Genomic DNA, 15,317 nt, shown 5'->3' with positions numbered 1-15,317 from the left:
GTGTTGTGTTTTTGGTGGAAGCGGATCAAACACCCCCTGGTTTGTTCTTCCTTCTTCTCACAAGGGAGGCCAGTACATAGTCATACTACCACTCAATGACCAACAATTGTTATAGATTTTACTCCCATCCAGGACTGCAAGACCAGGTTGCTTGTTCCTTTTCAGATGTCAAATTTCAGTTAAACAAATATGCAGTTAATTACAAAATAAATTATAGCCTAAAACACATTTAATGTAATTCTACTAAGTTATCTTCTGATGGAATGCTTTTATCTCCAATATACACTATCTATTTAGTATTCACTTTTGTACCAATACAATATTACAATGTTGTTCACAAATACACTTTATGCTCTTTGCGTCACAAAAAGGTACTATTTGATATTTGGACCATATATCTATTAATTTAAGCTGTGTACACACGGGGGCGATAGGGGTTGAAATCGCTGGCAATATGGTCGCAGGCGACCATATTGCCAGTGATGGAAGTGTGCCACGGCGATAAATCGCCGGATGCGCGCTCCTGTTTTCAGCCCCGTTCTAATCACTTGCTCCTGCGACCAGCTGATTACCTCTGCGGCACCGCCGGCAGAGGTTCCCTTTCATCAGCGACCATCTCTGGTTGCTGATGAAAAGGAGAAACTGAGCAATATATTGCTCAGCCATATATTGCTAGCAATATATGGCTGAGCAATATATCTCCCCCGTGTGTACGGGGCTTTAGAAAGTTGCTGTTGGTGACCTGGGTGATAAGGTTTTTATGGTGTCCGGAAAGTCTGATCTTCCACAATTTGAAGCGATCCTTTCGGTTTACATGAGAAATTTCCCATTCAGTATCCCACTGGCTGTATAAGGGGAGGGCACAGGGGTTGGGATCATTTGGTCTACAGCTCGATGGTCGACAGTCATTAGGTCGACATGGGTCTAGGTCGACACAGGAAAAGGTCGACATGGTTATAGGTAGAAAGGTCATTAGTTCGACAATGTCTAGGTCGACAGTCAAAAGGTCGACATGGGGTTTTTCACAGGTTTTTTTTACCTGGATGTCAACTCAGTCAACATGGACACAGTTTAAAGTGCACCGCATCCCCTCGCATCCCTTGCTGAGCTCGCTATGCCTCGGGCACACTATTTTATTCTCCCACTATGTCCTAGTGGATGGTAGGGCAAGAAAGACTGCCTGTCGGCACATGTCGGCTCAAAAAACAGTGAAAAACCCCATGTCGACCTTTTCACTGTCCACCTAGACACTGTCTAACTAATGACCTGTCAAACTAGCAACCTGTCCAACTAATGACTTTTCGACCTTTTCCCATGTCGACCTTTTCCCATGTTGACATAATGGTCTCGACCTTATGACTATCGACCATCATACTGTAGACCAAATGATCGCATCCCGGGCACAGCTGTACACAGGGCCGGTGCAAGGCACCGGAGCGCCCCAGGCAAGTCGGGGTGGGGGCGCCCCGGTGCCGGGGGGAGGGAGGGGGCGGGGGGGGTGGTACCTGTATAAAAAATTGCTGCCCCGGCGTCCCTGCAGTGCTGGGGCGGTCAGGGTTGTCCGTGCCGTAGGGGTACCTGCGGCGCCGTCATGTGTATAAAAGCTGGCTGCGGCCGGCAGGGTCCCTGTAGTGAATAGCAAATAACTAGCGCTTCCATGACTTTTCGACCTAGAACCATGTCGACCTTTTCCCATGTTGACATAATGGTGTCGACCTTATGACTGTCGACCATCATACTGCAGACCAAATGATCGCATCCCGGGCACAGCTGTATACTGTATAATACCAGTAATCATAGATATGTGCTATAGCGTGTACTTTAGCCTAATTTACAACAGGGTCACAGTTTGACAAAATGTATCGGTCTCCAGGGACGCTCTCAGCTGAACTCAGCAGAGCCGGTCCCGATACTGGAATTGGCCACCCTACTTTTGCTGTTAAAAATAGATGCAGGGGCTGGCACATTGGGAGCTTAAAGATAGCGCCAGCCTTAATGACAGTGGGCCAGATGTACTAAGCATGAAAAGTGATAAATCACCAGCCAATCATCTCCTAACTGTCATGTCACAGGTTGTGTTTGATAATCCACCAACCAATCAGCTCCTACCTGTCATTTTTCACTCTCCATTTTATCACTTTTCAAGGCTTAGTACATCTCCCCAGGGAGATGTGCATCATAATTGCACATAACGAGCACTGATACCACTTCTCCCTCACGTCGATTCTTTCTACATTTACCTCAAAGTACCGACCAGTAAGCTGCTAACTGTCATTTTTTAGTTAGAAGCTGACTAGTTGGTACTTTATCACTCTCCACTTTATCTCTTACAACCCACCCACCCCTTTCCCCCATTTTTGGTATTGCCACATAAGAAAATGTGGATCAGGACAGAATATGATGCAGCTGTTGTTATTGACTGTAGTTGAACTTACAGAAGTAAACTGAATATTAATGGGATCATCACAGGACAATGTCTTCTGTAAATCATGCAGCTGATTCACAAACTGAGAGCTTCCAGCATCCATCACTTCCTGAAACTCAAAAGCACCTGGATACTTCTTGTCCAAGGTTATCACAATGCGTAGGTCTGGGAGTCTGTCAAACCGGAGGTAGGAAACACATATCAAATATCACTACTCTTTACGGCAATGTATTAAAACTAGAGTTTACTATGACAAATGCTTCAACTGTAATCATGGCAGTTTCTACAGAAGACAGTAGATACACCGTGAAGCATACATGGTCCATCTCGTGTTTGATCAACCTACTATAAGAATAGTTAAAGCATTTGACATACTAATCTTCCATTCCATAACCTTCCATTGAACACAGGGTAAAAAAAGACCAAGATAAGTAAGCGCTTTACTCTTAGGAAAATTAGACCATGACCCAAATGTAATAAACTGGTGTTAGCATGTAAAAGCGCAATATTGATGAGATAGCCAGGAGACAATCTGATTTTGTGTTACTTTACAACTAGTGCCTACAGTATCTGGACAAAATTGTGCCGTTGCCCACAAATCATGGCCTATTAGATTTTTTTTTAAAAGCAAATACGCCAACAATTGTTACATAGTACAGTATTTTATATGCCGTGGGAAATGAATGGCATAGGTATTAGCAATGATTAAACCATAAGGATTAAACAAACTGGGAGAAAATAAATCTTTTTGGTTCCTCATTTAAGGCTGATGTTTGTGCAAACTAACCTGTGGGTTATAATTTTCCTGGGAGGTGTGTGCAGCAGAATATGGACTTTTGCTATAAGCAACATCCCATCCCCCCTCCCCCCCCCCCCCCCCGCGCCTTACCCCGCTGCTTGCTGCCGGGTCTGTGTCCGGAACCCACAGATCCATTTGTCTGCGGTCCCGGTGCACCTCCTGGCTGGCTCCTGCTAATGAAAATGACCCTCATAAAATGGCTGCCCCTAACAGCAGACCGTTTTTGAGGATGCAAAAAGTTTCTGCTGTAAGGGGGAAGACATTTTGGGCCTTATTCTGGTCTGTTCGCAGTTTTGCCTGCGTTTGTACGGGGACCGATGTTTTGTTAGTACACCTGCGCATTTCTGCTTAGAGCAACCTTACATATGCGTGTACCTTCCTCATCCATGCGGCAACCATCGAAAGATGTGGAAGGTTCCCCCTGGCCTGCTAAACGATTTTACTGTGAAACATTCATTCACATGCCCTGCGCGCGAATTGCGCTTGCGAATGGGTGGCGCCAACCAACCATTCGCAAGGCGGGCAAAAAAGAAGAAATGTGCCAGCGCTGGCAGATTTATTACAAGACAGTTCAAAGAAATCTAAAATATTTTAATATGTAAAAAGAAAAAATATACAACTATAACACAGTAAAATCATTAAGAATTACAAATGCATTCTGATTCCACATTAAACTAAAAACTAAAAATATGTTTGCTGCATATTGAGGTATAATTAAGATAGTTTCCAACTGTAAATGCTTGAATGTATATTACCAATCCTTGAAGATGTAATAGCTGATGGGATTTTGGGAAATGATGTTAGAACTCCCACATTTGTAGAACGTATCTCCCCACAAGTCCCTTAGGGGCAGATTTATTAAACTCAGTGAAATGATGAAGGGGGAAATTTACTAAAGGAAATTTGTAAAAAATAGGTGTATTTGTATCCAGAAATAAACTTATTTTTGACATTTACTATCCCGAAAATACGGCAATTCGTATTGATAGCACATCAATACGAATACGAATTGCCGTAGTTTCGGAATAGTAAATGTAAAAAATAAGTGTATTTCTGGATACAAATACACCTATTTTTTTTTTTTTATTTCCTTTAGTAAATTTCCCCCAAAGTGTCTGGTTTTTATCACCGGTCAATAAGCTCCTTACTGTGAAGTTATAGGCTTGGTTTGAAAAATGACAGATAGGAGCAGATTGTCCGGTGATAAAAACCAGTCACTTTGGGGGAAATTTACTAAAGGAAATTTGTAAAAAAATAGGTGTATTTGTATCCAGAAATACACTTATTTTTGACATTTACTATCCCGAAAATACGGCAATTCGTAGTCGTATTGATGTGCTATCAATACGACTACAGAGAAAAGGGTATTGTCAGGGGTGAGTGGCTAATTGCCAAGCACAGACCTGCAAATTCCGGCGCTAAAATAATCGTTTGTGATATTTATGTAATTGTAGTTTAAATATATATAAACACCAATTGCTGCAGGTGTTAAATGAGTTTGACTAAACTCAAAAGTAGAAATGTAGAAAAAGGGTGTTAACACTTTGCGCTAATGGTGTAATTATTGCTCTGGTAGATATTGGTGAACAATATGAAAACTGGACACACCTCTGAATTTAGCATATAATATTTATTTAGTACAAAATAAAAAAATAAGGTAAAAAAGGACAATACATATAGCTACATATAGCTTCCAAAAATCTGTGCAATACATTCAGCTATTTACTGCATGTTTTATTATAATTATAAGCTCAATTTGCTTATTTTATTGTCCTTTTTTACCTTTTCTTTTATTTTGTACTAAATAAATATTATATGCTAAATTCAGAGGTGTGTCCAGTTTTCATATTGTTCACCAATATCTACCAGAGCAATAATTACACCATTAGCGCAAAGTGTTAACACCCTTTTTCTACATCAATACGACTACGAATTGCCGTATTTTCGGGATAGTAAGGGGGATATTCAATCTGTGTCGATTTTATTTTCCTCGGCGAGTATTTGACTTTTTCGTTTTGCTCGCCAGTTTATATTAGCTCGACGAAGCGAGATCTCGGGTATTCAATGTGCCAATCAAGCGAGACCACTCCCGTCGAGGTTGTAACAATGTTGCGAGTTGTGGGCGTCACTTTTTCCCGTTTCCCGCCTCGACATCTTCTATATAAGTCCCTGTGCTGCTCGCCACGTGTGAGCGAGCGAGTTTGAGGAGGAAGTGTATGCTGTCCGTGGGTGTAGCAGAAATATTGCTTTCCTTTTGCTGCGGAGGAAGCGTTAGGTAAGTGTTAATTAATCTGTAGCATGTATGTCGGTGGTGCAGATGTTTGAATGTGTATTGTGTCATTGTGTTTGTCATTTGTTTGTTAACAACACCAGATTGGCATTCTTCATAACTATATAACTCATTGTTGTGCTTGACTAGTCTAATTGTTGTTGGCTATGTTATGGTGTGTAGGGTGTGCGGAATATTTGCAGTGATAAACTATGGTGCTGGTCATGGTCTGCAGCCATGGGGCACACTGTGCGCGTGCAGAGCATTGCAACTGTTCATGGCAGCTTTCATGGATGGTGAGGGGTTGTGTTGGGGCTTGCTGGCTGTGCACTCTCAATGCAGGCTTTTTTCAAAGGTTTCCTTCTCAGCTGTGGGTGTATTGCGCTGCAGGGGCCAGTCCATGCTCTGCAGAGTATTGCTCCTTGCCCATGCTCTATATTTATATGCATTTTTATAGTGAGGGATGTATTAAAAGGATTATCTCCAAAAGGGCTGATCAGGCTGATTATCTGCAGATCCCCTCCAGCACACGATGTCTCAATTGTTACAGCTTTATAGATTTATCCCTGGTAAATTAAAATAGATGTAACCAAAATTTGTCAGTAACACAACCAAAGTGAATTCTCACATTTGTGTAAAGGGTGATTTATCCCATAGTTATTATATATTGTAATATCCATATGTACTTACATTGGTCAATTGTTTCCACTGGGATGATGGTGTTTTTTGGTTTATCATGGGATGATCCGTTTTTTTTGCCCACATATGTCTAGCCTTTCCTTTTTCCTATATGTTTCCAGTGGGATGATTGTGATTGTGGTTTTTTTTTGGTGGGATGATCATGTGTTTTGCACTGTTATGTCTAGCTGTCCCTGTTATCTATGGGTTTCTAGCGGTATAAGTAATTAAGTGCCATGATCAGGCTTGTATTGATGATATGTGTAGCTGGCCCTGTTTTCTATGCTTTTCTAGTAGGGTGATCAGCTTTTTATTGCTGTTATGTCTACCCGGCCCATCGCCAGCACCCCTCTAGAAAAACATATAAAACAGGCCCAGCAACACATATCACCAATGAAACCATCATCATCCCATGCATTCTTTCATTAATTATATGGGCTTTGTGTTATAACCCATTGCTCATGCTACCAAAGTGTATTTTTTGGAGTTAGAAATAGTTAAATTCTTTGTAGGCCAGCCCTTTTTAACAAATGTTTACTAATAAGGACACACATCTAAAGGTGTGAATAGGACCTGCAGCCAAGCATCCCGAACACCCCTTTCTCTGATCATCCTTTTCGTACATCCCCTATAGTGTTTAGGATGTATCTTGCCCATTTACGGGTAGTTAGTGGAGCAGTGCAAAATTGTGGTTGAATTATTTGTTTTACATACAGATATGTCAAAGTCCACTCAGACAAAACATCAGGAAGATTCTAATTCCTCCATGAGTGATGGTTTGCCAGACATTGATATGGGAATGCGGCAAGAAATATTGGAGGATTGTGGGCAAATGGTAAGCATATTTTTTTGGAAGTGGTATTTATGGGTCAGGGACTAACTTATTTAAAGTTTATTACAAACCTTGCATTCCAACATTGTACGCCAGGCTTTTCTGTAACTTATTAAATGAAGTGACCTTTTTTTTGTTTTCTTTTTGGTGCTATGTGCCATTTGTGAAGGAATCAATCAATATTGTGACACAATCTGATGATGATGAGCCCTCAGAGTCTGATGTATTTGTGGGGACAAGCCATGGTACAAATCGAGACAATGCTAAAAAGGTGATTTTGGACATATTTATTTAGCATTTCGGACAAAATACAATTAACAATGCAACATGCCAACGATATCTTTTCAAATTCATTGTAGACTCTAAAAAGATGTAAGAAACCAGCTACACCATCCAGTGATGAATCCCTAGATTCCGATGATGATTGGCTTCAAAGCGCAGAATATCTGCAATGGAAAAAGCATTTATATGAAAAAAAGAAAAAAGAAAAAGGTATCTTTGTGGCAAGCACATTCATTAACCTATCCTAATCAAACACATATGGGACGGCATTGTCAAGGTATTTATTGTAATTTGTCCTTTTTTTAGATTCGGAGACAGAAAGCCAAATCTTCTGTTACCAGTCATTCTCAACAGAGGCAAATATGTGTAGATGATGCAAATAGTGAAAAATCTAATGAAGAGGATAATGATTCAGACGATACATGCAAAAAAGAAAAGGGAGTGCGTTATAGTGAGTCTGAAAACATGGCATTAGTAGAAGAAGTTGAGAGACACTATGACGTTCTTTATGGGCCGAGATCCACAATGACAGCTGCATGGGCCAAACGAAAAATCTGGGAAGATATTGCCTCTAGAGTGACAGCAATAGCTGGGAATCGCAGAACACCCAGAACGTGCATGAAGCGTTACAGTGATTGTCGGCGTCAGACCAAAAAAAAAATGGCCCACTACAAAATGTTGGGTATGAAAACCGGCGGAGGCCCAGAGATCAAGTTCAAATGGAAACTTTGGGAGGAGATCTTAAAAAGGAGAATAAATCCAATTATGGTGGAGGGAGTCAAGGGTGTTTTGGATTCCAGAAGTCTCTGTAAGGGCAGAATTTCCGAATCTGACCTAGTAGCAGAACTTAAACATCATACTAAAAAAAGGGCCGCAAAGGGTAACTTCTAATAATTTCTAACATTATATATTGTTGCACATATCATGTGCATTTTCCACCATTTCTTAAATTTGCAAATTCCACAACACAATAATGTATTGTTAGCCAGTTCCATGTAACCTGGGACGTTTTCAGTGTAATGTTTTTGGGTCCTATATGTATAAACAATGTTGTATGAAAGTATGACATATCCTTGTTATTTGTTCCACTTTATAGAGCTGGCTTTGAAAAAAAGTTCTAGCAACAAACTGCAACCAAAGGAAACTGTGGAAATCTAAGAAGACATACCACCTGCCAGTCCTGCGGAAGGTTTTTCTGGAATTCCAAGTGTATTTAACGAAAGTACAATTACGGAACATACTTTTTACGGATTTGAAAGCAGCATCTGTGACTCCACATTGGCCAAATCAAAAGTATCCTCCACTTCTGTGTCAAAAACAACAAACACATCTGAAACCAAACAATCTTCCGTGCAAGGTGACATTTGTTCCTAGTTTGTACTAATATTTATATTGTGTAGTAAGTAATGTATATAGTAACAAGTTTTTGTTTTATAGGAATTTCAAACAAGAACAAATCTAATACTGACATATACAATCTGGAACCTGGTCGCAAACATAATTGTAGAGCTAAGAAAAATAACTCTAATCTGTTAACAAGTAGTCCTTTAGGTAATACTTGATTACGTTAATAAGTAAGCACCAAATATTGTCACAAATATCGTAGTCTAATTAAATGCACATGTTGGGTATGTGTTTACGTTCACAACCTTGGTGCCCTTTCAACTAAAAGTTGTCCTTCATTGGTAATCTCTAACCTTTTACTTATATTTACTTTCCAACTTCAATATTTTCAATGCATAATAATGAATATTGCCCTAATTACTCCTATTCTTTTGATTAACTGCACTAGGTCAAGAAGATCAAGTTGATCTAACTATAACGGATTCTACTCTGAAGACCTCATGCGATTTAGAGGATTTGAGCAAAGTTGTGGCAAAAGTTCAAAGTGGTCAAGACGAATTTAGAGAAATGCTTAGCGAAAGATTAATGTCAATGGATGACACTATGAAAGTATTAGGGCAAACACTGGGAAACTTTGTCCACCAAACAGATCTTGAAACACATTTCAAAACAATTAGTAAGGAACACATGCTAACAACACAAATCCACAATAATATTTATGTGGAATTAACCAAATTAAGTCACAATTGTGGCGCCATATATGCAGCACTTCAAATGCTATTACACATTCAACAAGAGGCAGCCAACGCACAAAAGCAACTTGCAGAATCCTTAAAACACATCTATAATCCAAACACCACTGATACCGATGCAAATGTGTCACCCATCCGAACGTCTGAAAATCTATTATTTCCTGCTACACTACGCAGACCATTCACTCCACCAATGAGAAGGTATACAGTTGCAGAAAGACATGAAGGGCCGAAAAAAAGCGTCACAACTTATGCAGCAAATCAATCACATACAGGTCTTCAAACAATGGAAGTGAATTTGGAGAATGCAGAACAGGATCGAGATGAAGATGAAGTTCTTGATTAGTAAGTTATCTTGACACATATTTATTTTGAATAATTGGTCTACATTATACATTGGCAAAGGTGGTTAAATTACCTACAATATATGTATGGGGCTTTACAGAGTTCAGCATAGTGATAACGGACATACTCTATGAGGCTCAAACATTTCCCCCCAAAAAAATTTATTTACATAAAAAATGTGTTTCAAACACACCTATGCATTCCATTACTCATTATCTCATGTCTTATTTAACTGGCCAGCAATTAAAGGGCAATAGCATTAAAAACAGCAGGAAACAGGGCATATAATACACCTTATAGAACCATTACATATGATATTTTTTAGAATCTAACAATTTTGGGAAGATGGCCACATGTGCTAACAGCAACTACATTGTCGCCTTAAACCACAACTCTACAACTAATAAAAATAAAAAAATTTTTACTTACCAAATTACAAGTATATCCAAACTTAGGAGTATGTTCAAATAGATATATATATCTCTCTCTATATATATATATACAAGATTTCAAATTCATTCACATAAGCCAAAAGATAAAAATCCAATTTGATTTGGCAAACCCATGCAAAACAGGAACTGAAAATCGAAGGTGACTTTTGTTACACATTGTAATTGCTTAGGTTCTCTAGGAGTTTTTTCCCCTTATTGCCCTAATATTTTTGTCGCATAACTACAGTTTGTATGGTCCATGGAATTATGTACTATTTAATTCATGACATTTAATTATTTCCCATTTCAACCAGGCAGAAATCATCTGGCAACAATGGAGATGTTATACTTCCTTCGACATTTTGTTTATTTTTGACCTTTGTGAAAGTTCCCACTTCTAGTCGATGGAAAAGAGAAATCCGTTTTGTTCATCATTAACAAACATGTTTTGCAAACTCAAACACATTATCAAAGTTGAAAGGAATCAATGTTGTGTTATGAGGTTTGCAAATGACACTTAAAAATAAGTTAGTATTGCAATTGCCACGTTATGTGCATGCGTTATGAATAAGCCTGTATGGCTTTGAAGATTCAGATTACTTTATTCTTACTAGATGTGATTTAAACATCCACTGTCAACACAATTGCATCCAATGCAATTGAGGCATTGGCCCCATTTTGACAACAGCCAACAATGGTAAAATGTATTATGATAACAAAGACCATGACATTGGACTACTAGAGCAATTCAAATGTTGATTAATAGAAAGTAGTGCAGAGCGTAGCAAGACACCAAGGCTGATTAGTTAACAACTTCATTGCTGAGAAACTGTGGGAGCCCACAGCTTCGTGTCCTTGACATGTTTTGACCTCTGACGGGCCATACGCTCGTCACTGCTTTACATTGATCTGCATACGTCATTGTAGTTTTTGGTCTAGAGAATGACCTTTGTAAAAGAAGAAAATGTTATTTTCAATACTTCCTGTCAACAATACCAATGTTCACTATAGAATGTCATCCTCAATCACATTACATGCAATTGGGTGTACAGGAGATTTGCCAATGCTGGTTCAGGGCGAATTTTTTGGTTATAACTGAGATTCTATGAGCAAATACGGAGTAATATGTTTATGCTGATATACTTTGACAATTGTCTTGCTAACATTATCTTGGCATATCTTTCTAAACAATGTCATTGCACTAATAAACAATATTACTTTAACATTTGTCATTTTGTACAAAAAAGAAAAACACATGTGTTTAAATTATAAAAAAAGTCCCAACATTGTGTTTATTAGTAGTTCATACTAGTTAAACTTACCTGTATTTTCAGTAACGCATTTCCTATGAAACAAAGTTGTTGGCAGTTGATGTTGTGTTATAGTTCACTTTGTGTCCCAAAGAAGGAGTCCAGAGTGTGGGCAAAAAACAAAACAAAACCTTTACATTAGACTGATTACACCTTTACCAAAAAATACCCATTACAGTCACATATATATTTGTGGTTACAACATTATGTTGGGAAAAAGTACAGCAGGGGCCACAAATTGTATAGCCTACCATACTTACCACACAACATTGGAGTAGGGGAACTGTCCTTAATCAAGAAATTAACACGATTGGACACATCATAAATACACACATAGAGAAGACCAACCTGAAAAAAACAACAAACAACAAAAACACACGTTAATATTTAAAAAGAGGCATATTCACACATAAATACGTTCTCCACACTGACAGATAAACACTTACCCTGTGCTTAGGCCGGATATTGTTTTTTGCATAAACTTGCCATGTAATCAATTACAGGATCAACTTCATAAAATATTATGGTAAACGTCACAACTTCATAACTCATAAACAACTCCTTTTGCATTAATTTCATGCAAAAGAGAACGCAATCCAAACAGACTCTGTAAATACATGCAAAATATAACAATCAATATTACGTATTTTTAGCAATAGCAAGATATCTTTCTGGTGCAAAAGTTACTTACAAGAGAAAAAGGTCCGGATGACATGGCTTCTACTTTCGACTCGTTCATCCATGCCCACAGGTAATGTAGAGAAAATGTCCCCATGCAGATTAATATCTGCATCTATATTTACCGGAAAATGGTTTGCCACACAAATATTATGCAATATACAGCAAGCATTAAATATGCTGCAAACCTTTTCCGGTGAATATAAAAGCGCCCCGCCGGAGATATCTAAACATCTAAAGCGGCTTTTAAGTGCACCAAAGGTTCGCTCAATTACACGCCTTGATGCTATATGGGCCGCCTGGTATTTCTTCTCTGCAACACTTATGGGATTAGGCAAGGGGGTCAGCAACCAGGACTTATTTGGGTATCCCGCATCACCTTTAAAGGGACAAATTACAACTCACAAAATCTTTAATTGGTTTTATGACTTTATCTTAGCAAGATGGATATGGAAACACACTTACCTAACAGCCAGCCATCTGTAAAATTGCCACTTTCAAAATCCTGGAATATAGATGACTGACTCAGGATGAAGGAGTCGTGGGTCGACCCAGGAAAACCCACTACAAAATCTATTATTTTCATGTCACTATCACAAACCACCTGCACATTCAAGGAATGGAAGTGTTTTCGGTTACGAAAACATTCTTCCGATTCCCTGGGTGGCGTGATGTGTATATGTGTGCAGTCAATCGCTCCCAGAACATTGGGGAACTGCCATTTTTGGAAAAAGCCAAATTTTAACTCTCGCCATTCACTGTCTGTAGCAGGAAAATGGATGTACTGGGTCGTTAATTTACGGAAGCATTTAAGGACCTGGGTTATACTCCTTGACAGAGTGGCCTGTGAAAAACCGCAGGTCTGAGACAAAGTGGGCTGGAATGTACCCGAAGCCAAAAAATGCAATGTACCCAGCAATTTCTGTAGGCCAGAAATTGCATGGTTTGACCGTACCCGAGGCTCCAGGTCTGCTTCCATCTGCTGATACAGTGAATAGATTGCCCGAGAGGATAAGCGATAGCTTGCTATCACTTCAGCCTCTGAGAGAGAGTCCAGTTCACGCCTAATTCTATATTGGCGTGGACGTGGAATTGACACCCGCACAGACTCACCCAATGCAGCCAATCTCTGAGTATTAGATGTTGCAGAGGAATCCTGGTTTCCATGTCCCCTAACCCTTGCCTGCAAAAGCCTCACCAGAAATGTGAGTATTACATCAGAGAAGGGCTCCATTATTGTAGTCTATGTTTAAAAAATAAGGTATGTGAGGAAACCGCAAATTGACCTAAAAAAAAACGCTTCCAAAACAGCAGACTGCTTATGCTGTGTGCTCCCTACAGTCTCAGAACAGAGGAGTGAGAGCAGTGAGGTAAGCATGATGGATTGTGGGTTAAATAAGCAGGTGCAGGTGCAAAGTATCCAAGCATGCTGGGAACTTAATCAACACCATGTAGATGGATCCACATAGCATTCATAATGATCATTCACAGGAGATTAACATCATAAAGCACCAAAACACAGCAAAAGACTTATCACTAGATTGTAATATACTGTGGAGTTTGAGTTAGGGCATATAGACATTACAATGAGATTTCAGTAATTCGAATGCACTCTGCATTATTTAAATCAAACAGTCCTTCTTCATAGAAATTGAAGGTCACCTTTCACTACATTGCAAAAATTGCAACCAAGATTGTCAGTAATCAGCCAGCAAGAATAAAGTTATGACCCCTTCCTAAAATGATTTTACACACTGTTAACAAGTAGTTCACAAAATAGATAACAATAGTAGACTATTACATATAGGTATATATCACTAATCTGTTATAGGGAACAAAATTAATACATAATATTACAATCACGCCACACAAGCCTGGCGAGACTTGCAAGACGAGAACTGTTGAAAATGTCGTCGAGAAAACCAAACACAGAAAAGATTGCATAGGTTACGATAAAAGTCGAGGAAAATGTGTGGACAAAATGCTCGATAATGCGAGCTTTTGTGCCCTCGACAGTCGACCAGATCGAAAAAATATAAAAAACGGGACAGTAAAAAAAACGTGATAAAAAGCAGATTGAATTATCGAGGACGAGAAACCTAACGTTTCTAGGCGAGAAAACATAAAAACTCGCGATTTCACAAAACTCGACAGACATTGAATATCCCCCTAAATGTCCAAAATAAGTGTATTTCTAGATACAAATAAACCTATTTTTTTCAAATTTCCTTTAGTAAATTCCCCCCTTTATCACTTCTCCAAGCTTAATAAATCTACCCCTCTGTGAGATTTTTGTAAGATTTTTGTAGAAATTTCAAAAAAGATTTTCACATTTGCTCTTGAGGAAGCCAGAGTATAACATCCGGGGGAAACGCATTGAGCCATACATTTCCAGTTCCAACTGTCTGCCTTTATTTTCACCATTCCTTGGCTGATTAACCCTGTGGGTTCCTATATCTTCTCACCACAACTGGACTGTGCATATGGGACGTATTGCATTTGTTCCTAACTAACCAGCTTATAAGTGGGACAGACCTATTTCTAGGACTTTTTGAATCTCTACATAAATCTTACAAAAATCTCACTAAGGGACTTGTGGGGAGACACGCTCTACAAACGTGGGAGTTCTAACAACATATCCAAAAATCCCATCAGCCATTCCATCATCAAGGACTGGTAATATACATTCAAGCGTTTACAGTTGGAAACTATCTTAATTATACCTCAATATGTAGCAAACATATTTTTAGTTTAACCCCTTCCCGCCGCAGCCTGTTTTTGCCTTCCTGACAGAGCCCTTTTTTTCAAATCTGACAGGTATCGCTTAAGTGGGGATAACTTTTTTTTGCTTTTACTTATCCCAGTGATTTTGAGATTGTTTTCTCGTGACACATTGTACTTCAAGTTAGTGGTAAATTTGGGTCGATACAGTCTGTGTTTTTTTGTGAAAAATACCAAAATGTCGTAAAAAAATGGAAAATTTAGCAATTTTCAAAATGTTAAATTTTCTGCTTGTGAGACAAATAATCATACCACTCAAAATAGTTAATAACTAACATAGACCATATGTCTACTTTATGTTTCCATCATTATTTCAACATCCTTTTAATTTTTTTGGACACTAGGAGGCTTAAAATATGAATAGCAAATTCTCAAATTTTCAAGAAAAGTT

The 15,317-nt window shown here is 38.9% G+C and overlaps 1 protein-coding gene and 1 long non-coding RNA gene across 4 annotated transcripts in view; both read right to left on the bottom strand.

Moving 5' to 3' along the window:
- LOC146008613 (medium-chain acyl-CoA ligase ACSF2, mitochondrial-like) overlaps positions 1-15,317 on the bottom strand; it is a 144,263-nt gene that overhangs the window by 53,223 nt on the left and 75,723 nt on the right. The window contains exon 6 of the mRNA XM_083148087.1: positions 2,436-2,598. Within this exon, the coding sequence (XP_083004213.1) occupies positions 2,436-2,598 (163 nt within the window). The remainder of the gene's footprint in view (positions 1-2,435; positions 2,599-15,317) is intronic.
- Positions 7,276-13,649, bottom strand: LOC146008614 (uncharacterized). Of its 3 annotated transcripts, none has more exons than XR_014444539.1 (6): positions 11,914-13,649; positions 11,728-11,815; positions 11,480-11,546; positions 10,156-10,304; positions 8,454-8,591; positions 7,276-7,449 (listed from the first exon to the last, which is right to left on the bottom strand). It is a non-coding gene; the product is annotated as an uncharacterized LOC146008614 (long non-coding RNA). The 3 variants fall into 3 exon arrangements; XR_014444540.1 differs by having other exon boundaries at positions 7,276-8,591; positions 11,914-12,074; positions 12,159-13,649; XR_014444538.1 differs by having other exon boundaries at positions 7,276-8,591.

The sequence above is a fragment of the Crinia signifera genome, chromosome 6 (genome assembly GCF_055691185.1).
Source record: "Crinia signifera chromosome 6, ASM5569118v1, whole genome shotgun sequence".
Lineage (NCBI taxonomy): Eukaryota > Metazoa > Chordata > Amphibia > Anura > Myobatrachidae > Crinia > Crinia signifera.
Note: the sequence above shows the minus strand (reverse complement) of the source record. Positions and strands in the feature narration are given on the sequence as shown.